Here is a 24,526-nt window from a genome sequence, read left to right as displayed (position 1 = left end):
CCTTGCCGTCCGCATTGAATACGGTCCATTATTGCAAGCATGGTGGCCAATCTGGAGGAAACACAAAAGAAAACACAGCACCACATATATTAAAAAAAAAAAATAAACATGTCAAACATGTCAAACATGTCAGACGCTGAGGTCTAACATTTTAGTTAACGTAACCTAATTTATTGACCGTTTTAGCTATAGCTTTGATCCTCGTGAGTCGCCGTATCAGAAGAGAACGAATACGAGAATGTAATCTAACTTATTTAGGAGCCATTTTGCCAGAGTCGGTTCTGTATAAATCTGTATGGTTTGGTGCCTTCATAAAAATGGCCGAATCTGTAGATTATATGGGACGTATGTGGAGACAATTTCTTATCGCTGGAGAAATAGTGGTCTGTGATTGGCTATTGCTCTAGCCAGCCGCTAAGCAGCCGGTGTGACAGTCAGGAACAATCATGGTGGTTCCCGTGACAGCAGCCGCCGTGGTCGGTGAGTACTGCTGCCCGGTTATGTGACAACGCCCTGACTGACTGACGGGCTGATCTCATTCATTTTCTGCTCTCCAGAGGCCTCCCGTGGCCGGCGTGCCGCCTTCTCCATTGCCCTCGTCGCTGCGGTGGTTGGATTACCCCTCTGGTGGAAGACAACAGAGACTTATCGGGCGTCTTTGCCGTACTCTGAGATCAGCCAGCTGGGCCTGCTGCGGGTATGAGCAGCTGTATAATACGGTGACATTATGTGGGCTGGGGTGGCCGGCTAATGAAGGTTTCCCTTTGTGCTGCTTATCATTGTATATGTGTCCGCTAGTATGAGCTTCCCTTCCCTGCAGCCTGACTCTATAAAGGGGCATACACAGTGGTGATGATGGCTGAGTGCAGCACGGCTCGCTCTGTGTATATGCCCCCTGGCAAAAGAGATGCACGGTCCCCCGTGTCGCTATTGCCTGAGTAGATCTTGACTGCATGCAGTCAAAATGTAGTCATTGCTTGTGTTCTCTCACCAGAGAACACTGGCCCATATGGATCGCTCAGTACACATTGCGGGTGTGCAGCAATGTGTGCTCAGTGATCCGTTCTTAAGCACATCACTCAGCACAGGCTCCTCCATTGCCCGTGTGTATGGGGATTAACCCTCCCTACTAGTGCATAATGGGGCTTACATACGTAGCGACTTCTGAGAGATGCTAGATTGCTTAGAATGCTCAGCACACAGCGATGTGCTGAGCGATTTGTCAGGGCCAGCTTTGAGTAGATAATACTAGATTTATCCAGCATCCTGGACATTAATTGCTGGGTGATAGCGGCTGTGTATCACTATGCCCCTGCACACTAGTGATGTAGGGACATTTTCTAAGTGATCTAGGGCCAGATTCTCTAAGCTTAAAAAGTGATAAAATGGAGAGTGATAAACAGCCAGCCAATTAGCTCCTGCCTGACATTTCTGTGACATGGCAGGTAGGAGCTGATTGGCTGGCTGTTTATCACTCTCCAATTTATCACTTTTCAAGCTTAGAGAATCTGGCCACTAGTGAGATCGATTAGAAAATGCCTCTAGACCACTATGTGTGTAGGCCCAATAAGTCCTCCCACTAGTGCCTAAACCTAACACGCCCTTCCTCGGCCTGACCCTAACCCACCTGCAGACTCACTGATTGGGATGTGCTGGTCTTCTGACAGCAGTCGGGATGCTGGCGTCTGTATTTTTTAACACAATCATCCTGACTACCCGGATGCTGACTCCATCCCATCAGTATTTGTCACGGCTATATACTGTGTGTATGGCATAACATGTTCTATTTTTATATATTAGCTGCAGCTCACTGTCCCCATAGAGGTGGTATTTTCTAGAGGAACATTGACAGCTGAACAGCAAAGGCGAATCCCTGCCTCAGACTTGAATGAAAAAGAGACGGTACTGAACTGTGAGTATATTTTCCTGGACTGATAACAGGCGCAAGTAATGATTATATAACATGCTTTTTTCTCATTCTCTATTATGGACACTGTGGCTGATGTATATGGATTCAGTATTGAATCCCGGCGGTCGGGATCCCGGCGTTCAGAATCCCGACGCCGGAATCCCGACAGCCGAAATGCCGACAAGGGGGGGACGTGGATCGCCCCCCCTTGCGGGCTCGCTGCGCTCACCACGCAGTGGGCCCGGTGCCCCGCTACGTTATTCACACTAATTTATTCTCCCTCCAGGGGTGTCGTGGACACCCCAGGAGGGAGAAAGTGTCGGCATTTCGGCGGTCGGGATTCCGGCGTCGGGATTCTGAACGCCGGGATCCCGACCGCCGGGATTGTAACTGCATCCCGATGTATATACCTATTCTTCAGAGTATTGGCAGACAAAAGTACAGCCCTATGCATGGTCTGTATGGGGGATGCTTTGCTGCCTGATGTATCAATATCGGGCAGCATTTTATCAGGTCCCAGGGATACTTCCCATTCTGAGAGAAAATATTGTCTCCAACACTTCTGCGCCTCAACCCTTCCACATGCATAAATAAACAAGAATAGAATATATGAACTCTTATCTTATTCCGATTGGTCAGACGATAATCCTTGTTGCAATATCTCCAGTTTAAATCATGCAAAGGAGAAATATACAAAAACAATCATAGCGTAATCCAGTCTTTTAATACATAATAAAAGTCGGTTCTTATGTAATATCTGGACTCCCGTTTTTCTTGTGAGACCGCACCCCCTCGCGGGGCTCGCTGCGCTCACCACGCTTCGGGCACGGTGGCTCGCTGCGCTCGCCACACTATATAAAATCAACTCCATGCGTAGTTGGATAGTAGGGGTATGAAAAAATGGGGTGCATTTAACATGGGAGTCCAGATAATACATAAGTACCTAAAAGTCAATTTAAATCCTTCCATATAAGAGGCAGGTTACAATTACCAAGTAAAATTGAGAACTTATAGACACAAAGCTCTCTAAATAGGCATATAAACAATAAAAAGGGTGATCCACTCCAAACAGGTCAGAATAGGTGAGAAAAGTCTGCAAATTACCAGATCTTGTGGAGAACCAGTCAAAAAAACTAGATTCTGAAACAGGCACTATCTGCAGCTCCACGCTGATCCCGGACTTCTGCAGTCAGTCCCCGAGCAGCGTCCTCTCCTTCCTACTCCAGCACTGGTGTTGGGTCCCCTGTGGTCCTCTAATAACAGGCCTGTTATTGGTACTTGTTTCCTAGCACGGGTCCCATCGCATACCTTAACTTAAGGTATGCGATGGGACCCGACCGAACCGATTGTCAGGCTTTAAAGATGTTTTTAGTACACTTTTAAAAACTGTCGCATCGCATGCCATTATAATGGCATGCGATGCGACGCGACCGACCCAATTTTACATTGGACCCAATGTTAAATGCCCCCCAGAGCCGATTTTTAATTGTAAACCCACCCTATAGCGACACGCAGATCCATGTGTTGCTTTTGCCCCTACACACGGAGCAATGTAGGTGCATTATCTAAGCAATCCAGTGAGATTGCTTAGAAAATTCCCTGAAATCACCCCGTGTGTAGGCCCCATAAGTGCTCAAGTCAGATCTCCTACCCAGATGAGAATCCTCAGATATTACAAATGCCTCGTGAGCTCTTGATGTGAAATATGCTGGCCTTTTCTGTGCTATATCTGGCTGTACATTTTATTTTTAACATGCTCAACAGAAATTATTGTGTGATATATATTATTATTATTATTAAATGTGTCCTCTGCAGCTCACACCAGTTTCAATTGCCGCTATGAGTTTAAATACAGAAGGACAAGCATTGAGGAGGATGAGGTTCTGTCACTGCAGAGTCTGTCAGGTATGGAGTGTACAGTATGTTATTTACGGGTGTGGTATATTCTATTCTCCCTCTATGGGGGTCGTGGACCCCCACGAGGGAGAATAGCAGGTGGCCGTCGGGAACCCGGTTGTCAGTGTTTTGACAGTCGGGATTCCGACGTCGGGTAAATGCCTGTCGGGACCCCGTCCGGCACCCTTAATTACTCTCTGCTGATATTATGCTATTTCTGTCAGGGAACATGTACTATCTGCCTCTGTCACAGAACAATAAATCAGACTTGTAAGTTTTCTCTGAATACAGTAATCATTCGAGTTGACGAGGTCATGCACTACTGTACAGTGTGTGTGTTACGTTTTTTTTATTTACAAAATGTTGACCTTTTAATTATGAGGGTACCAATGTACCACCCAGTTATATACAGTTACCTAAAACTGGAGGCCATGGCCGTAACCAAATGTGCTTACAATAATATTAATGATTGTAGCTGCTGGTGTAGAAAGTCTATGTGGCTACTATAAGACAGTCTGCTTTATTACTGACTGCGGCTAATGCTGCTGCTGCTTTTGCAGACACCATTTTTTGTTTTCTGTTATTTTGAAAGTGTAAATGATGGAATAAAATCAGACATTTTATGACAAGTTCTAAGAATGTTTAATCTGTAATTTGATGCCATGTGGAGGTTTTTTCATCTTTCCTTGGCTTCTTTTTGCACATTAAAATGAATTTTTGCCTGATGTGGCCAAACTTTCGATCCCCACTGTGTATGTGTGTGTGTGTGTGTGTGTGTGTGTGTGTATGTATGTATGTATGTATGTATGTATGTATGTATATATATATATATATATATATATATATATATATATATATATATATATATATATATATATATATATATATATATATATATATAATGTATATATCTCCTATATATTTGGCTACATCTGTCACTCAAAGTGGGTGTCTGTGTCTATAACGCTCTGTTCCTGGACTTTCCTCTTAATGTGTGATTGCCTTCATCTGTGCTGAACACCTTTCTGAGAAATTAACCTGTTTAAAACAGGTGATGGCAATCATACATTAAGGGGAAGTCTAGAAACAGAGCATTGTGTCCCTCCTGGAGAGGGTCATGTTGGGAACCAGCCCAGTGAGCCCACAGACAGTGCCAGACACCCACTGCCTTCCCATGTTGCCCAGCACTGCTACTCCACAGCCACCAGGTGAGCGCCACCCTCCCGCGATTTGCGGCAAAACCTTTCCCCCGCGCGCTCCCCCTCCCGCGATTCGCGGCAAAAACACCCGCTCCCCCGCGACCCCCCCTACCGCGATTCGCAGCAAAAACACCCCGCGACCCCCCCTCCCGCGATTCGCTGCAAAAAGAACCCCCCACGACCCCTCCCGCAATTCGCGGCATAACCACCACCCCGTGACCCCCCCTCCCGCGAATCCCGGCAAACCCTCCCCCGTGACCCCCCCCGATTCGCGGAAAAAACACCCCCCCCCGCGACCTCCCTCCCGCGATTCGCGGCAAAAAGAACCCCCCCGCGACCCCCCCTTGCACGATTGGCGGCACCCCCCTGCGACCCCCCTCCCGCGATTCGCGGCACCCCCCCCCCCCCCCCGCAATTCGCAGCAGCCCCAGGATTAAATGGCACATGCAAAACACTGACATGGCTATGGTCGACAATGAAAAAGGTTGACATGAGTTTTTGAAGATTTATTTTTAATTTTTTTAATTTTTTCATATTCATTGTCATGTGTCGACATGGACACCAATGAAGTGGCACACTTATGTCAACATTTACATGTGTTGACCTTTCTGTGTTGATTTTTTCTTGTGGCGATTCGCGTCACACCCCCCCGCAACCCCCCTCCCGCGATTCGCGGCACCCCCCGTGACCCCCACCTCCCGCAATTCGCGGCAACCCCCCACCGGAACCCCTGTGAACCCCGCCCTCCCGCGATTCGCGGCACCCACCCCCGCGACCCCCCCTCCCGCAATTCGCGGCACCCCCCGTGATTCGCGGCAGCTCCAGAATTAAATTGCACATGGAAAACACTGACATGGCTATGGTCGACAATGAAAAAGTTTGACATGAGTTTTTGAAGATTTATTTTAAATTTTTTTAATTTTTTCATATTCATTGTCATGTGTCGACATGGACACCAATGAAGTGGCACACTTATGTCAACATTTACATGTGTTGACCTTTCTGTGTTGATTTTTTCTTGTGGCGATTCGCGTCACACCCCCCCGCAACCCCCCCTCCCGCGATTCGCGGCACCCCCCGTGACCCCCACCTCCCGCAATTCGCGGCAACCCCCCACCGGAACCCCTGTGAACCCCGCCCTCCCGCGATTCGCGGCACCCACCCCCGCGACCCCCCCTCCCGCAATTCGCGGCACCCCCCCGTGATTCGCGGCAGCTCCAGAATTAAATTGCACATGGAAAACACTGACATGGCTATGGTCGACAATGAAAAAGGTTGACATGAGTTTTTGAAGTTTTTTTTGTCATTTTTTGAATATTTTCATATTCATTCTCATGTGTCGACATGGACACCAATGAAGTGCCACACTTATGTCAACATTTACATGTGTTGACCTTTCTGTGTTGATTTTTTTCTTGTGGCGATTCACGTCACACCCCCCGCAAGCCCCCCTCCGGCGATTCGCGGCAACCCCCCACCGGAACCCCCATGAACCCCGCTCTCCCGCGATTCGCGGCACCCACCCCCCGCAACCCCCCCCCCCTCCCGCAAATCACGGCACCCCCCGCGATTCGCGGCAGCCCCAGGATTAAATGGCACATGCAAAACACTGGCACGGCTATGGTCGACAATGAAAAAGGTTGACATGAGTTTTTGAAGATGTATTTCATTTTTTGAATGTTTTCATATTCATTGTCATGTGTCAACATGGACACCAATGAAGTGGCACACTTATGTCAACATTTACATGTGTTGACCTTTCTGTGTTGATTTTTTCTTGTGGCGATTCGCGTCACACCCCCCCGCAACCCCCCCTCCCGCGATTCGTGGCACCCCCCGTGACCCCCCACCTCCCGCAATTCGCGGCAACCCCCCACCGGAACCCCTGTGAACCCCGCCCTCCCGCGATTCGCGGCACCCAACCCCGCGACCCCCCCCCTCCCGCAATTCGCGGCACCCCCCGTGATTCGCGGCAGCTCCAGAATTAAATTGCACATGGAAAAAACTGACATGGCTATGGTCGACAATGAAAAAGGTTGACATGAGTTTTTGAAGGTTTTTTTTTTTCATTTTTTGAATGTTTTCATATTCATTCTCATGTGTCGACATGGACACCAATGAAGTGCCACACTTATGTCAACATTTACATGTGTTGACCTTTCTGTGTTGATTTTTTCTTGTGGCGATTCGCGTCACACCCCCCCACCCCCCCCGCAACCCCCACTCCCGCGATTCACGGCACACACACACCCCCCCGCGAATCTTGGCACCTTACCCCGTGACCCCCCCTCCCGTGATTCACGGCACACCCCCCGCGACCCCCCCTACCATGATTCGCCGCAACCCCCGCCCCCGTAACCCCCCTCCCGCGATTTGCGGCAACCCACCCCGCGACCCCCCTCCCGCTATTCTCTGCAAACCCTCCCCTCCCGCGATTCGCAGCATCCACCCCCCCACAACCCCCCCTCCTGCAATTCGCGGCACCCCCCGCGACCCCCCCTCCTGCAATTCGCGGCACCCTCCGCGACCCCCCCTCCCGCGATTCGCGGACACCTAAGTTGCAATACAGGGCATCTTTCATACAATTCTAACCATATTTCTCATATACAAACGTTCACATATTAAGGGGGCGCAGCCCCTTACGACGGTGTGAAGAGCGCCCGTAGGGCGCGATGAATCACCTAGTATATATATATATATCGAGTAATCCAAGCAGGCAGTGGCACTCCGTAGGGCTTAGTGAAAAAAGTTTATTACAAAGTGACCGACGTTTCGGGGACTGGATACCCCTTTGTCAAGGTGTGTAACACCTTGACAAGGTTACACACCTTGACAAAGGGGTATCCAGTCCCCGAAACGTCGGTCACTTTGTAATAAACTTTTTTCACTAAGCCCTACGGAGTGCCACTGCCTGCTTGGATTACTCGCTACATCTATCTACCTGGAGGCACCCGAGGCAGTTGTTACTTATAGCGGAGTGCCAGGCTGAACATCAATATATATATATATATATATATATATTATTGTGTGTGTGTATGTGTATATGGGTGCCTTCATAGACAAGTAGATACAACTTGCAACGTTTCAATGCCTACTGCGGCATTGTTAGCCTGATGAAAATGCCGCAGTAAGCATTGAAACGTTGCTTTACCAGCTAATAAATATGTACACGTTTGGGAATGGAGTGCCGCATCATCCTTTGAGGTGTGTGTGTGTGTGTGTATATAATATAATATATAGATATAGATATCTATATATATAGATAGATAGATAGATAGATAGAGATATATATATATAGATATATACATATTTATCTCCATCCAGGAATCGGCACTCCCAAAAAATAGTCAGTAACTTTAGCCGGGGCCTTCACAAAGAAGGATTTGCAGATGATAATGGTGCGGCACTCTCTCAGCGTATTAAGTCACACTTAATCACAAGGTGTGATTAACGTTTCAATTTTATGAATCCCTGATGACAATTTGATTCATAACATTGAAACGTTGATCACACCTTGTATGTAAGTGTGACTTATTATGCTGAGAGTGCCGCACCATTATTATGTGTGTGTGTGATGAAGGTCTTATAAAATAAAGACCGAAACGTTGAAGTGAAACACTGTTACAGTGTGTTTATTTAAATAAGACGAGAGTGCCGCAGCAGCTTCTAGTATATCCATTTCCCTTGGAGGCACCCGGCATTTGAAAACCACAGCTTATATCATTTCTATATGGTTAGAATTGCATAAAAAGATGCCCTGTATTGCAACTTGAGTTATAGGTGAAATGTGTTAAATAGAGAGCATATGATTTGGAAGGGGGTGTGTATTGTTTAATTAAAAAGCGGTTACAGAGTAAGATGTACATTGATAGTGTGGATGGTACAGTGACATTTGTGGGTGTGGGGGGGTGGGCTGTGTGTGCGTGTTGTTTAGGTGTGTGTGTGTGTGCAATAGTATAGTAGGGTGTTTTTGAGTCAGCGGCTCCCCACTGGCGGAGGTCACGGCACAGAAAAACAGGAGGCTGGGTAGTGATAGGGGTGTGTGGGCATAAGGGGGACTAAAGAGGAGGGTGGGAGACACTGTGCAGCTTCTGCCAGTGGGTGGGGGTCCAGCGTGGCAGTACAGGACGGTGGCCCTGAGTCAGTGTCTCCTCCTACTGGGTGGGAGTTAGGGTGCATGAGAGCAGGAGGCTGGGCTATGAGGCATGATAGGGGGTATGTGGGCAACACAGTGTCTGCGACTCTCCAGTGGTGGAAGTTACGGTTCAGGAGAGCAGGAAGCTGGGTAGTGATAGGGTGTGTGGGCATACGGGGGGGGGGGGGGGGGTGTGTGCCGCGAATTGCGGGAGGGGGGGGGGGTCACGGGGTGGGTGGTGCCGCGAATCGCAAGAAGAAAAAATCAACACAGAAAGGTCAACACATGTAAATGTTGACATAAGTGTGGCACTTCATTGGTGTCCATGTCGACACATGAGAATGAATATTAAAACATTCAAAAAATTTAAAATAAATGTTCAAAAACTCATGTCAACCTATTTCATTGTCGACCATAGCCATGTCAGTGTTTTGCATGTGCCATTTAATCCTGGGGTTGCCGTGAATCGTGGGGGGGTGCCACGAATTGCGGGAGGGAGGGTCGCGGGGGGGTGGGTGCCGCGAATCGTGAGAGAGGGGGGTTGCGGGGGGTGGTGCCGCGAATCGTGGGAGGGGGAGGCGGGTTTTTTTTGCCGCAAATCGGGGGAGGCAGAGGGTGTCTGGCACTGTGGGCTCACTGGGCTGGTTCTCTGTCATGTGAGTCAGAGGCTCCACCCAGCGTTACAGACACACTTACACACTTTGAGTGACAGATGTAGCCAAATATATAAGAGATATAACATTTTAAACAAATTTTGGTACTCTTTACTTATCACGGCGCCCATCGCGGGCATTGAATGCACTAAAAAATCGGGTGCGACGCGATGCCCGCGATATCCCATAGGGAACAATGTTAAATGTCTCAATTGACCCAATTTTCCTGTTCAATGCCTCAATTGACCCGATTTTTCCATAGGAAACAATGTTAAATGGCCCACAGAGGCCAAATAGGCACCCTGAAGTGTGAAATGGCCCCCACAATTGTTAACGCCACCCCACGATCAACGTCAACCCGAAGCGTGGCGAGCGGCGGCGGTACGCGTCCTACGACCTTTTCATACCCCCACTATCCACGTCGGCGTGGAGTTGAGAATAGAATAGTGTGGCGAGCCCGAAGCGTGGCGAGCGCACGCGGATACCTGTGAAGCCCGCGAAGGGCCGCGTTTACCTGTGAAGGTATCCGCGTCCCCTCGCTCGCCACGCTTCGGGCTCGCTGCGCTCGCCACACTATTCTATTCTCAACTCCACGCCGACGTGGATAGTGGGGGTATGAAAAGGTCGTAGGACGCGTACCGCCGCCCCTCGCGGGCTCGCTGCGCTCGCCACGCTTCGGGTTGACGTTGATCGTGGGGTGGCGTTAACAATTGTGGGGGCCATTTCACACTTCAGGGTGGCTATTTGGCCTTGTGGGCCATTTAACATTGTTTCCTATGGAAAAATCGGGTCAATTGAGGCATTGAACATGAAAATTGGGTCAATTGAGACATTTAACATTGTTCCCTATGGGAAATCGCGGGCGTCGGTCGCGTCGCACCCGATTTTAAGTGCATTCGATGCCCGCGATTTTTTTACCTGCGATGCCCACGATCAAAATCGTGGGCGCCGTGCTAGGTAAAGAGTACCCAAATTTTTTTTTATTATATAAAGGTTATTAAGACCAAAACGTCGCTAGAACCCGCAGTTTCCAGTACTTTGGCTGTTAAGTCCTGCAGAGTGCCACTCTTTCCCTGCTCATTGTATGTTTTGATGCTTTTGGATCAGAGAAGGCACCCAAGCGTAGATTATTTCATGGGACGGGAGTGCCAGATCATGTTGACGTATTCCATAGTAGTCCGTACTCACATCAAAATAAATGCAACCAGGGGGTGCTCCACAATGGACAGTACCGGTCCTACTTTTATCCAGAGTTTTAGACCATAGAGCAGGCATTCCCAACCACGGTCCTCAAGGCACACCAACAGTGCAGGTTTTAGTGATATCCAGGCTTCAGCACAGATGGTTTAATCAGAATCCCTCAGATACTAATTAAGTCACCTGTGCTCAAGCCTGGATATCTACAAATCCTGCACTGTTGGTGTCAGTGGCATAAGTTTGCCCCAGTCGCCCGGAGGCATGATTAATGTTGGTGCCCCCCTACACACACATTTTATATATCAATCTCTCACTCGGACGCACACACTCCTTTTACTCATATACACACAGACACACCTTTCACTCAGACCTCTTACACAGACACACACACGCACCTCTCAATCAGACACACACACACGCCTTTCAATCAGAAACACACACACACCATACCCTCCAACTGTACCGAATTTGCCGGTACAGTACCGTTTTTAAACAGTCTGTACCGGCAAATTTAAACTGTACCGAATGTACCGCATTTCAGCGGTCAGTCTCTCACTGTGCACCTCATGTTCCTCCTGGCTCCCGGGCGCTCTGTGTGCTGTCTGGAGTGGACTGTGCCGCCGGCTCTCCCATCTCTCCCTCACCCGTTCCCAAGAGTGCAATGCGTGGGCCGGTGCTGTGCGCCATGATGTCATGCGCCGACGCCAGCACCGCGCACCCTGTGCAAGCGCACTCATGGGAGAAGAAGTAGGACTCCTGTCTGCCCTCAGTTTCCCTCTTGGAGGCGAATCTGTCTGAGTGCTCAGGGGTGCGGTGGCTAGCCAGGAGCCCCAGCGTGCGTGACACACTGACTGGGCCGGGATTCGGAGGAGCCTGCCGCAGCACACAATATAAGTGCAGCAATGTAAGGTGGCTCAGCCTGTACTAGTACTTTAGATACTCTTCTTTATATATCCATCATGTGACACACCTGCTGCAGGCTGCAGCTCATGTCACATGGTGGCTTGGTGGCTGCTGGTATATTAAATAATATACTTATTTTAATATGCCAGCAGCCACCAAGTGACATGAGCTGCATCAGGGGCTGGGGGGGGGGGGCACTCAGTACACATTCGGAAAGGGTATGTGACCACGCCCACTTTACCAGTGGCCACGCCCCCTTCCTAAATGTGTACCGATTTCTGCCCCTCAAATGTTGGAGGGTATGACACACTTCTCACTCAGACACACACACACACACACCTCTTTCACTCAGACACACACACCTTTCAGGCAGACACACGCACGCCTCTCACTCAGACACACACACACACACCTTTTTCACTCACACACCTCTCACTGAGATGCACACACCTGTTTTACAAAAAAAAAACAAAAAACACACACTCCTATTTCAACTAAATAAACACAACTTTTCCTAGGAAAACAAACACACACCTCACTTAAAAATCTACGAACATATAAAATCATTGTGCCCCCCCCACCCCCACTGCAACATGAAGCAGCAGGGGCTGTCAGTGCCTACCTGTGTGTGGCTATATTCCCCCACACGCGGTGCAGGAGAGTGCTTCAGCCATCTACGACGTACTGTGCAGCCTGGAAGGAGCTGGGCGCACCTGCTCCCCCTAGTGTCAGTCGGCTGCCAGCTCAGTCTCTGTGTGAGAAGAGAAGGCAGCTTCCGTGCCTCAGCTCTTCCGTCGGCTAATGTACAACTGCGGGGATGAATCGGCGGACAGCAGGAGACAATGGAGAAGCGCCCCCTGAAGACCAAAAACCCGGCGGCAGCTGACTCCATTGCCTCCTGCAGTTCCGCCACTGGTTGGTGTGCATTGAGGACCGTGGTTGGGAATGCCTGCCATAGAGGACACTCACCATTCAAGAGGGAATAAAAGGGTATTTATTACATCACCATTGTCATTCATGTAGTCGACTATGTCAGGTAATTTTCAAGACCAGTCAGATGTTATATATATTTAATTCTAAGCATGCTATTTATGCCCATTTTAAAGGCCCCCTGTGCACTTTAGCCTCTTTTCACCTGATTTCAACAAATTGGGGTGAGAAATTGGGTGAAATCGAGCCAAATTGCGTGTTTGACATCCGAATCCTCCCGGAGCGCAGTACCATGCGTGCCGGCGGTCAGACATGCTGCACATAAGATAAATCATGTGTGCATCTGTCAGGTACATGGGTGCAGGATATATTGCGTTCAACTTCCCCTGCGGTTCTTCTGGAGTCCTTTTACAATGGTTAATCCCATGCGATTTATTGCATTTATAAAAGGGCAAATCAATGGCCAAGTCAGATGAAGGACTCCCAGGGAGCTGTTGGGGAAGTTCAAGGGGAAACTGATCCGACTTGTGCTTCGTACCATCCGGCCCAGTGTATGGGGGCCTTTAGACTGGTTTCACACAGTCCGGCTCCTGCTGGACGGGAAATTACCACACGGCTTAAAAGCCCCTACAGTGTGTGATGGACAGCTCTGTGTCCATTCACACTGGACGGTCACGGCGCGGCCGCCGGGTAGCAGCCAGATCTTACCACTGCAGTGTCCGGCTACCGTGCCGTGGCCGTCCCGTTCTGCCCATTCAGTGTGGTGTGGAAGGCAATGGGCGCCTTCACACACCACGGAAATTACCGGATACTTACGCCCGCCCCCATGTGACGAGTAGGGCAGGCGTACACCCCGTCAGACTGGAAATGCCAGTCAAATTGTTTGGACCCACCCCCATGTGACGAGGGGGCGGGGCCACAGGATCTCCAAACCGGACCATGTGAAAGGTCCAGAAATCAGGCTAAAAGCCGGACAAAGTGGGTCTGGCTTTTTTCCGTCCGGTCAAAACCGGAGTGTATGAAACCAGCCTAACCATGTACATGGCTGCATTGTTTCTAGATGTTGTTTGCAGCTTTTGCCACAAGAGGGCATTAGTTGTACAGACACTGTATTTGTCTTATGTGCAGTTCATGATATGTAGCTGTACAATTATGTACTGACTACTCAACTTGTACAGAAAAAGATATCTTCACGTATTTAGCCTACATTTGTAAATTAGAAAATTGTCTCCTTTTGTACCCATCAGTTTTTATTAGTCCATCACATCACATGCTCTTGGAGTTTTTAAAAATGTAATTGTGAGTGAAAAGTGTTTTAGTGGGTGCGTTCCAATGTGGAAATAGTCTCTCTCAAAATCATACCCAATAATGTTGGATTTATACTATGTTTTGCAGAAGCGGATGAAGCTCTTCACCAGCTGAACAAAGGCTCACAGGGGTCACTCTCACTGTATATTATACCAGAAGCTACACCCCTTTTCCCCCAGGTATTGTGACTCTTGTTACATTGTAATGTTATGCTCAAGGTTGGCCTTATAAACTCCTACATTGGATGTTGGTGACCCTTTCTTCACCATAAGGTGTTATTTCACCCATTTTTTAAAATGATCTAAGCAATACAGAAACTTTATGAATTTTTGAGTCTTTTCTCTATATATAATTTTTAATGCTCTGTGTGTTGTTTTAGCATTTTTTCTTTAGCCAACCAGGATTTACACTCTCTTTGCTGTTCATTTCCTAATGGAATTGTATGGTATATGTTATTCTTAAGGTGCATACATACTAGATGATAGGTGCTGATATGTGTGATATCATTAACGATCATGTGCATATCATCTAGTGCAGTGACTCTTAAACCATCGGTCTTACCGCCAAAGTGGGTCACTACCATCTCAGCATGAGGTCACAACTCCATGCTGCTGACGACTTCTTTAACCCATCAGTCAGTGATCCAAGGAGTCTGAAAAAATCAGTTTCATTGGCTGTTACTTGTAACGCTTTGTATCATTTTGTGTCTCCATAGTGCTGCCATGCATGTGCAGTCTGCTGACCACCTACATGAGGTTACTCGCTGGGGTCCTGTACTAGTTTTCATTGTTTAACGGTGTCCCAAAGCACAGTGGTTTGAGAACCTCCTGCGGGTCATTAATTATTAACAGACATAAGCATGTACAGACAAAGGAGGAAATGCTTTGCAGCCTGACCTCCACTCCCCCGCACTGTCGCTTGTCGCTGCTGGGATAGGCAAGTGTGTATGCACTTGCCGATGCCGGCAACCACCAGCATGACATTGCTGGGTACATACATTGTGTAGTGTGTACCAAGCTTTAGATGTAGGATACTGTTTTTTGCATTGCAAAAGGAATCCAGGATCAATCTTTTTTTTTTTTTTTTTTTTTATCAAAAATGTCAGAAGCATTTGCAGAATTGATTAAATGTATGCTTTGTATATACAGGGTCTATGAGTCAATGTATTTTACAGTAAGCTGTACAGTTCATTGCTCTTTCATGAGAAGCACTATGTCTTATGGGTTTAGTGGGAGCTGCCAAGTTGCACAGGATGCAGAATAAAATATCACCTGCACGTAACATTAGAACTGTGCCATAGAGCAGGAAATGCATTGTATAGACCCCGTTCTCTTACAGGTATGTAGGCCAAGTCATCTGTCTTGAAAATGACATAGAGATGTCTTGTCTACCTTCCAGTTGCTATTGTCACTGCCATTTTCGACCCTTTCTGACTGTAACTCTACAGTTGGTATTCAATGTTCCGAGTATCAAAGCAGCTGCTATATTGTTGGAATCAGCCGTGAATTCAGTAGTTAGTGGACGTTTTTGACCATTCGTATTCGACTTTAAAAAAAAAAGCAAAATCTGAAAGGCTTAAATGCTGTCAAAAACGATAGAATTGAATAGGTTGAAATACCGACGCCAGAATCCCGACCACCGCAATACCGGAACTTTGTCCCTCTATGGGTGTCCACGACACCCATAGACGAAGAATAAAATAGTGTGGCGAACCACGGCCCCCCCCCCTTGTCGGCATTGTGATGGTCTGGATTCCGGCATCGGGATTTCGACCATTGGGACACCAACTGCAGGGATTTCATAGTGATCCCGAATAAGTCAGTGCCGCTCTTTCCACCAGTGGAATAGCAGCACATATTGTATACCCTCCTATAATCTGCTGGACACAGGAAAGCAAAGTTTGTCTGTATTTTCACTAGATTTCAAGAAAATTATGTTCATGTTAAAATAATACTCAAACTGCATCAACTTGGATGAAGATCTTGAAGAACCATTTCCATATTTCAGATAGGATGTTGCAATGGGCAACCAATCAGAAACAATCTATTATCTTCTATAATGTGCTTAATTAGTAGATCCTGATTGGCTGCCCTTAGTAATATCTCGTGTGAAATAGAACGCCCATCTTAGTAACATTCCCTCTTAGGGCCTGATTCAGAGATGTACACTAATGCATGTGTCGCTGAGTGCCACAGCTATGCTATATATAGGCATACATCTGTGGCCAATTACCTTGCTTTTGTTTATTTAGCTGCTGTTTTTTATGTTTTGTGATCATATAAGTCTTGTTGATAGGTGCGTTTTTGTTTATTGACGAATTATGTCTGATATTGCTATTTTCAGGGGATCAGTGTCTACATTGGCAAGCACAGAAGATTTTTTGTTAAGCTTTCTCTGGACCCATCACTTAATACTGAAGACATCCGCCGTACCCTGTATAGTAAAGTGGAGCGTGTTATTCAAACCATGTCCTTTACAGAAAAAGCTGTCATATCGGCACTGTCTGATAGGATCTCCAGTCACAGATTCAATAAAGATGACTTTGAGAACAGCAGGAGAGCATTCAAGTCCAGCCCTGGTACAGACACAGATCAGTTACAGTCTTTGTCTTATATTTTTTTCTTTCTTTACTGCTGTATTCCACTGTCTATCAAATATGCTGGGGTGATCAGGTTTGGTGCAATATTCCTATGGTCAATAAGGTCAAGCTAAGTGGGGGAAATAGTGTTGGGTCAGACAGTGCTATGCTATGCCACGGGAGCTGTCCCTAAGGATAGCAAGGGGTTACACATCTGACATTCTTTATCTACATACAGTAGCACATATGTGATTGTCTATTGCTCGTTGTAAATAGTGTCTTGAATACCTGTGTGATGTTAAATTAATTTGTGGTGGAATCAGGAACCGGCCATATGCTGTCCTTACCGGTTGATTAGCTCCTGTGGAAATCTAAAGAATCTCTGTTTTGTTTTCAGGCTATGAGATCACATTTACCCTGCTAAACCCAGATCCAAAATCCCATTACCTGAACTGGAACATAAGTTCTGCCTCGGAGCAGTACATCCAGCCATTCCTGGATAAGCTGCACCCAGTGGCTAACTTCTCAGTGGATTCCCAGGTTTGTGACGTATGTGTGAGTGGTTCTAACCAGTGGGAATGATTCATGTTTGTAAGTAAAGCAAAACAAGCAAGCCACAGGGCAAGGCTATTTTGCACTGCGGGTGGAGCAGATGTAACATGTGCAGAGTTAGATTTGGGAGGGATGTGTTCCAACTGAAATCTAAATTGCAGTGTATAAATAAAGCAGTCTAACATCTAAGGGCTACATGCAAAACATAAATATTACCCAGAGTGCACAGCTTTTCGTGTGTAGGACCCATAACAAACAAAGAAATTAATATGCAACATATATTACTGCCTACATTTATTACTTCACCACAAAGGCCATACACATTTGGAGAGTACTTTTACTCCTGTATTCTGGAAAATATTGTGTAATTCTTAAGCAATTATATTTTACTTCATCTTTGCATTTTTTTTTTCTGGTATTGTATAATTGCATCATCCAGAATCAAAAATAGATAAGTGACAGTTCTAGGCAACTACTGTAAAGTAATGCCAGCATTTAAGGCACTAACAATACATACATGATTAGGTTATGGCAGATTAAAGTATACATAAATTGTATTGGCCTGACCAAGTGGTTATGGGTGGTGTATGGGCCTTTAGAGCAGCTATGCACCAACCTATCTTTTTAACTTGATAACCAATTTTATATTTAGTTGCTATCTTTTTTTATGCTATATTTAATATTTTAATATACTATTTGTGACTTTGATAACCACCACTACATAATAGTTACTAAAAAGTGCATGTATATGCTTGTTTCAGATCTTGTATTATGCTATACTTGGGGTCAATCCTCGCTTTGAGAGGGATACTTCAAGCTACACCCTGAATGCAAACAATTTGCCTCACGTCATTAACCCTGTAGAGGCAAGGCTTGGTAAGGACTTAATGAACACAAAACCTTTGTATTAGATTTCAATACAATGTATTTGTGCATTACTGTTAAATTGTAAAAATTCACAGGATCGTTTACTAGATAATACACTATCGCACGTATATTAGCTGCACCATGGTCTGAACGTTAATTAGTATAGACCGTTCTACATGCTTCGGTAGTGCAGTGAGTTATATGTATATCTACCATTTTAGATAAGTTATTACCTTTTTTGCATTCAACTTTTTTTTTAATTTTTATTATTATTATTACAGGTTCCAGTGCCGCTTCTCTATACCCTGTATTGAATTTTCTACTATATGTCCCAGAATATTTTCATTCTCCCCTGTACATCCAGGACAAAGATGGCAAAAGAGTGCCTTCCAATGCGTTTCACAGCCCTCGCTGGGGAGGTATCATGGTAAGCACATTTCACTGGTGAATTAATAGAAAGATGTGCTTTTATTTTATGTTTTTTTTATTTATATATATTTTTATTACAATTTAATGATTTAGCTAAACACTGCTTAACAAGACCTGCCCTGTCTCTTCGGGGACGAAACTTCTGCTACCTGTCACAGCCCTCCTTCTCCCTCCTGCATCTGTGTGTAGCATGCGGCGCAGGCAGGGAGGCTGCCATCTCCCTGCCTTCCGCCGTCCTCCCGGCTCTTTGCGTCATTCGTCGGTAGGGTACAAATTCACTGTCAGGGGCAGTGTGCCCCTGACGCGTTGAATAGGGTGGAGGGACGGCTGGCTGCGAAACGTCCAACCCGGAGAATTCCGGCATATGCACGGCGAAACAGCAAACAGGGTATTTACAGACAGTCAAAAGGTAGGAGGGCCCTGCTCTCAAGCTTACAATCTATAGGGAAATAGGCATTGATACATAAGGATAGATACTATATTCTTTATTGCATTAATTCCACCAGAATGCAAAGGTTCCTGGTGTGCTGTAAGATACAGTGACCCAGCAGTTTGGCCAGGGGTCAGGAGGATGGAAAATGTGAAAAAGTGGATATGTGTGTACTGGACAGTGGGGATATGATTAGATAGGAACGGTATATCAAGCTTGAGTGGCTGGTTCTGGAATTTGATCAGCTTGCCTGAAGAGATGAGTTTTCAGGGAACGCTTATAGGTTTGGAGACTGGAGGAGAGTCTTATTGTGCTTGGGAGGGCATTCCAATTGTGATGTAGCGCTATAATGTTAAAGCCTCACTTGTCATGTCTACTGCTTTTTATACTCATTGTGAACTTCTGGGTGTAAATTTCAAAACCATATATACAATAATATAAATAGTGATCATCTGAACATTTTTTAACCCACTTATCTTGTTTAAGACCATGGTTTTACCACAAATCTGCTTCCAATTTTGGGCGCTATTTGATGTTGCCGACAGGGGAAATAGCAGCCACCACTTATTCAGTGCTGACGTTTCCGACTGCATTGAAGGCAGGTTGTGACAAAATACTGTAGATCCCACTTTGAAATAAGTCTGATCTGGATTGTCAGATTCACAGCCGTTTCGTGCCAATCCATGGCCGTTTTCATCCACTTTTCACGACAGGCAGAACATTGAATTGCACTAGTTGAGTATCTGTCGAGCGGAGCAAAAACTGGCTGTCAATTCTGACTGTCAGGACGTTCCGACAGTTGAAATTATGGATTGAATTCCGTCCTTTGTGTTTTAGTAATATGTGTAAAATGATTACATTATACAGTAGGTTGTAAACGGCCATCTTCAGGATTGCATTATTTACTTCATAATCACAAGTTTCCTGTTTTGGAATGAATAAAGGTCTCGATGGCGCTGACCTGGTATGTCTCTCGAAATGTGTGTTGCTCGTGATTAAAAAATAGTCAAATATCACAAATCGGTGCCTACCATACTCACTTAACCAGTGATTTGTGATATTTGACTATTTTTCGTACCAAGTGTCAACAAAAGAAACCTTTATAGGCGTCAAACTCCTGTGTATATACAGTGAGTACGGTACGCCATTTAGGACATTGTTCAACCTTCTTGGTATTCATATTAATTCTATCTGCACGGATGGACCCCTTAAAAAGATACCTTTATACACCTTTACCACACATTTAACCAGTGAGTTTGGGTACGAATCCCTCTCACTAAGTGTTTTTTGTGAACACCTTCGTTTAATCAAATCTTTGAAAATTCTAATACGTTTTTTCATATACTTATTTGCCCTTAATCACGAGCAACACACATTTCGAGAGACATACCAGTTCAGCGCCATCGAGACCTTTATTCATTCCAAAGCATCTGCCAGTGAGGAGTTCCGAGTGCTCCTCCATTTGGGTCGGTGGCTGCAAGGACGGATAGCGCCTTGGGACTTTTCTACACTTTTGTTTTTTGACAAGTTTCCTGTTTGTCCAGCTGCCTCCGTACCTTTGTATTGTAGAAGCAGCACGTGTGGCCATGCCATCTACTTTATTGCAAACAGTACCTATTGGTGTGTTTTCCTCTAATGTTCATGTCCTTTTCTCTGAAATAACAATACATAATGTTTCCAGGTATATAATGTGGATTATGGAAACTCAGAAAAGTTGGAGTTCCCGGTACGTGTTGATATCGATATGGTAAAAGTGATGGAGGTTTTCCTGACTCAGTTGCGGTAGGGCACCTCTTTTTTTTTTTTTTTTTTTTTTTTACTGAGAAATGTACATTTTTCATGCCTAAAATCTGTGTTTTAATGGGGTCTTCATGTATATTTCTGTATGTTGTCTTTCACCAGCCTACTTTTGGGTATATCTAAGGTTCATGTGCCCAAGAATTACCAACTTGAAAACCCCGGAAACCAAGGACTGACTGACTGGGAGCTGGATAAACTGCTCTGGCTGAGGACCGTGGAGAACATTGCTACGGTCACCACCACGTTGACCTCCCTGGCTCAGCTTCTGGATGAGATTGGGAACATAGTGATTAATGACAATGTGGCCTCAGAGGTGAGTCCAGCAAAGGGTCCGATTCAGTCCTGCTCGCTAGGCTGCGAATATTCGCTGTTTAGGTTTATACACACACACACATCACCCGCCAATATACCTTAAGTATGGGTATGTTTTGACTGACTAAAAAAAAAAAAGTTTATTTTTGTATTTTACTTATAGAATGATACCTATGGCCTCTGTTGATGAAAGCAAATATCAGCAGAATTTACTTAAATTCTACTTTAAGCTAATAAATATAGACTTCAGATCTTTTTTTTTTTTACTTGTAACTTAGCTAATTGAAAAAAATGTATAATTACAGTAGTTTCCCTGAGTATATTGATTGTGTGTACTACCGTGCCTCCTTTTGTCCTGCACCTGTTGACATGCACAGTCTTGTGTTAGCAATGTCAGGACGAAGCTTGTTCTTGTCCAATCTCCGAGATCTCTGGTCTTAATTCAAAAATGTTCTGGTTGTTTCGGGCTCTACCTCAGGCTACATCCTCCAATTCTTGTCTAGTCTAGCTAATTCTGTACGTGTAACCCTAGTCTGTATTGCTTCTATATAGTGTGGCTGCATTCTGGGCTGCTCAGTACTCTCCTGTCTCTTTCATAGCTTGGGCTATGTATATTATTATGCTTATTCTAGGTGACTCGCTCGGCCGCAAATTCGCATGGAGACCGATGTTTTGCGTATGCGTATAATATGTTCGCCCAGCCTTGGGGGGGGGGTTGCTCGTCTGGGCCATTAGCATATGTGAACGCCCAGCATTTCATGGGCATTCTCATGAAAATGCTGGGCATACACATGTAAATGTCCATGCGGGGGGCGGGCAGCTGACATAACCAGATGTCAGATGCCCGCCCAATTCCCTGCAATTCTACAGGCATATGTAAGGGTGGTCTGGACCACCCTTACATACACGTGCGCCTTCACCGTCATTCGATGACCGGCGACCATTGAAAGATTGGGCAAGTTCCCACTGCATTTCCGAATGGATGTTCGTGTAAAACATCCGTTCGCAACCCTTGCGAACGCATCCCGCGTGCAAATGGGTGGCACTGGCTAACTATTCCCGAGGGGGGTTAGAGTGACTCGCAAGGATGCAAATTCGCATCCAAGGGAGTCAACCAGAATAAGGGCCATTATCTTGCCATCACTTCTTGCTTCTGAAATTGTATTCCCTGTATCGGCCTGGTTATGGCAAATCCTTGTACTGACAGCCTTTTGTTTGCAGATCCTGGATTTGTGTGTGTGTGTGTGTGTGTGTGTGTGTGTGTGTGTGTGTGTAAGTAAGCCCTGAGGCATCTGACCTGTAGCAGCCATAAGTTAGCTATTAAGTGGAAGTAGTGAGAAAGGCGAAGTAGTTGTTAGAATAGAATCAACTTTATTGGCCATGTATGCTTGCGTACACTAGGAATGTTTTGTGGATTACAGTGCAGCATCAAGCAGGGATGAAGGGGGGGCACATTACATACATTACATTAAGACATTTCATGCGGGGGGCACATCCCCGCCGAGCTGCGCAGCGCCTTGGCAGCCATCAGTTATGGTGATCAGTCACTTGTGCCTTAGATTGTTTGACAACTATAACCCTATAATGTCCACATAATTACTGCATATGGAATGCATTTGCTTTTTTGTTTACTATGTATCCTCCAATGGGTGGTTATTGCATATCCTACAGTCCTTAGACTGAAGATGGGCAGCGGATGGATATTCTAATTGTTTGGACTATAACAAATGTTTCTCCATAGGTATACCACTCCGTGTCCTCTATTCAGATTGCACTTTCTGAATTGGAAGCCGGCAGGCTGGAGAATGCCTTTAAAGCAAGCAAAGAAGCCATTACGTCTTCAGAGAAGGCTTTCTTCGACCCCTCACTGCTTCACCTTTTATACTTTCCAGATGATCAGAAATTTGCCATTTATATCCCACTATTCTTACCCATGGCTGTCCCAATCTTGCTGTCTCTGTTAAAGATCGCTAAGGAATACAAGTCAAGTAAGAAGGAACCTGCCAAAACTAACTGAACAAGTTTCATTCTCTTCACAAGTCTTCCACTGGATTCCTCGGGGGGAGGAAAGCACTGTTGACTGCATTAATTTATTAGCGGAGTGTGGTATGGATGTTTGAAACATGGCTCAAAAACACAATGCACAGGCGTATGGAAAGCTGGGACCTGTCGCTCATCTGCATTCAGTATTGGTTGTATATCCAAGACACTCCAGCAGAATGTATTATACTTTTTCTTTTTATTGTACGATTGCTTGTTTAAGTTAACAGCAGGTGTATACTGCATGCTGTTTACCTGTTATCTATACATTGATTGAGGGTGATGATTTTATGCAGATGGGTGGATCTAACAAACAGAAACTCAAATAATAATAAAAACATTTTTTTTGTGTTTTGGGCTGAGTCCAAACACATTTTCTAAAGCAGTTTTAATTCTGTCGAAGAGAAAAAGGGATTTTTTTTGTACAAATAAGGAAAACGTTCATTTTCTGCTGCTTTCACTGTTTTGTATATTTTATTAAAGATCACATCTGGAAAAGATGAGGAAATCTAGTATCCTATTATATTCTCCACTGAGAGGAATCTTCCATTAATGGTAGGAAAAGGAGATTAGTTATGAGCATATTAAACCAGTATTTGAGAGGACTTGCATTCCAAACATTCTTTTAAATCCAATATAATTTAGTTCCCTTATTAAACAAGTTGCTGGTATTTGGTAACCCGCAGACTACCTAGGTGTAGTTATACATTCCATCATTCAGAACTTTAAAAATAAGAAATGAGGGGTGTTGTACCCCCCCTCCCTCCCCAAAAAAATACATACAAAAAATAAAAATCTAAGCTATATAAATTGAATAATATGGTATATTATTTATGACTTGGGTACTTGTTTCCTAGAACGGCCACAATCGCGGGCATCGTGTACCTTAAAGTTAAGGTACACGATGCCCGTGATGGACCCGATTTCCTTTGAAATCAGGTCCATTTTACCATCAAAGGCAAAATCGGGGGCATCGCGTCGGTCGCGGCCATTAACATAGCCCCCGAAGCGACCGACGCGATGCCCGCGATTTTGCCATAGGCTTCAATGTTAAAATAATTTTTAACATTGAAATTGGGAGCATCGTGTCGGTCTTGTGCCATTATAATGGCACAAGATGAGATGGACTTGATTTAAGTCCATCTCACATAGGAAACAATGTGAAATGGGCCAATATGACCCATTTCACATTGTATATGGCCCCGTCGTCACCCCACGATTGACGCCAACCCGAAGCGTGGCGAGTGCAGCGGTGCGCGTCCTACAACCTTTTCATACCCCTACTATCCACATTGGCGTGGAGTTGAGAATTTAAAGTGTGGCGAGCGCAGCGAGCCACCGAGCCCGAAGCGTGGCGAGCGCACGCGTATACCTGTGAAGTTATACAC

At 45.6% G+C, this 24,526-nt stretch overlaps 1 protein-coding gene across 1 annotated transcript; it reads left to right on the top strand.

Annotated features, from left to right (window-relative positions):
- The first annotated feature begins 330 nt into the window (after positions 1–330).
- PIGS (phosphatidylinositol glycan anchor biosynthesis class S) lies at positions 331–23,638 on the top strand. The gene is made up of 12 exons (XM_083172280.1): positions 331–480; positions 558–697; positions 1,801–1,912; positions 3,725–3,814; positions 14,218–14,309; positions 16,474–16,708; positions 17,106–17,248; positions 18,022–18,136; positions 18,409–18,554; positions 20,668–20,768; positions 20,889–21,099; positions 22,840–23,638. Exons 1-12 carry the CDS (start codon positions 447–449, stop codon positions 23,113–23,115), a joined length of 1,695 nt encoding a protein of 564 aa, XP_083028406.1. The 5' UTR covers positions 331–446; the 3' UTR covers positions 23,116–23,638.
- Positions 23,639–24,526: the final 888 nt, after the last annotated feature.

The sequence above is a fragment of the Crinia signifera genome, chromosome 2, assembly GCF_055691185.1.
Source record: "Crinia signifera chromosome 2, ASM5569118v1, whole genome shotgun sequence".
Taxonomy (NCBI): domain Eukaryota; kingdom Metazoa; phylum Chordata; class Amphibia; order Anura; family Myobatrachidae; genus Crinia; species Crinia signifera.
The sequence above is the reverse complement of the archived record's forward strand: the minus strand, read 5'-3'. Positions and strand labels throughout refer to the sequence as shown.

Bases quoted from the DNA above. Each gene is read 5' to 3' on its own strand.
- PIGS (XM_083172280.1), top strand. From the start codon at position 447: ATGGTGGTTCCCGTGACAGCAGCCGCCGTGGTCG. The intron at 18,137-18,408 runs GTAAGGACTTAA...TTATTATTACAG, and splicing joins CCCTGTAGAGGCAAGGCTTG to GTTCCAGTGCCGCTTCTCTA. The intron at 18,555-20,667 runs GTAAGCACATTT...TAATGTTTCCAG, and splicing joins CTCGCTGGGGAGGTATCATG to GTATATAATGTGGATTATGG.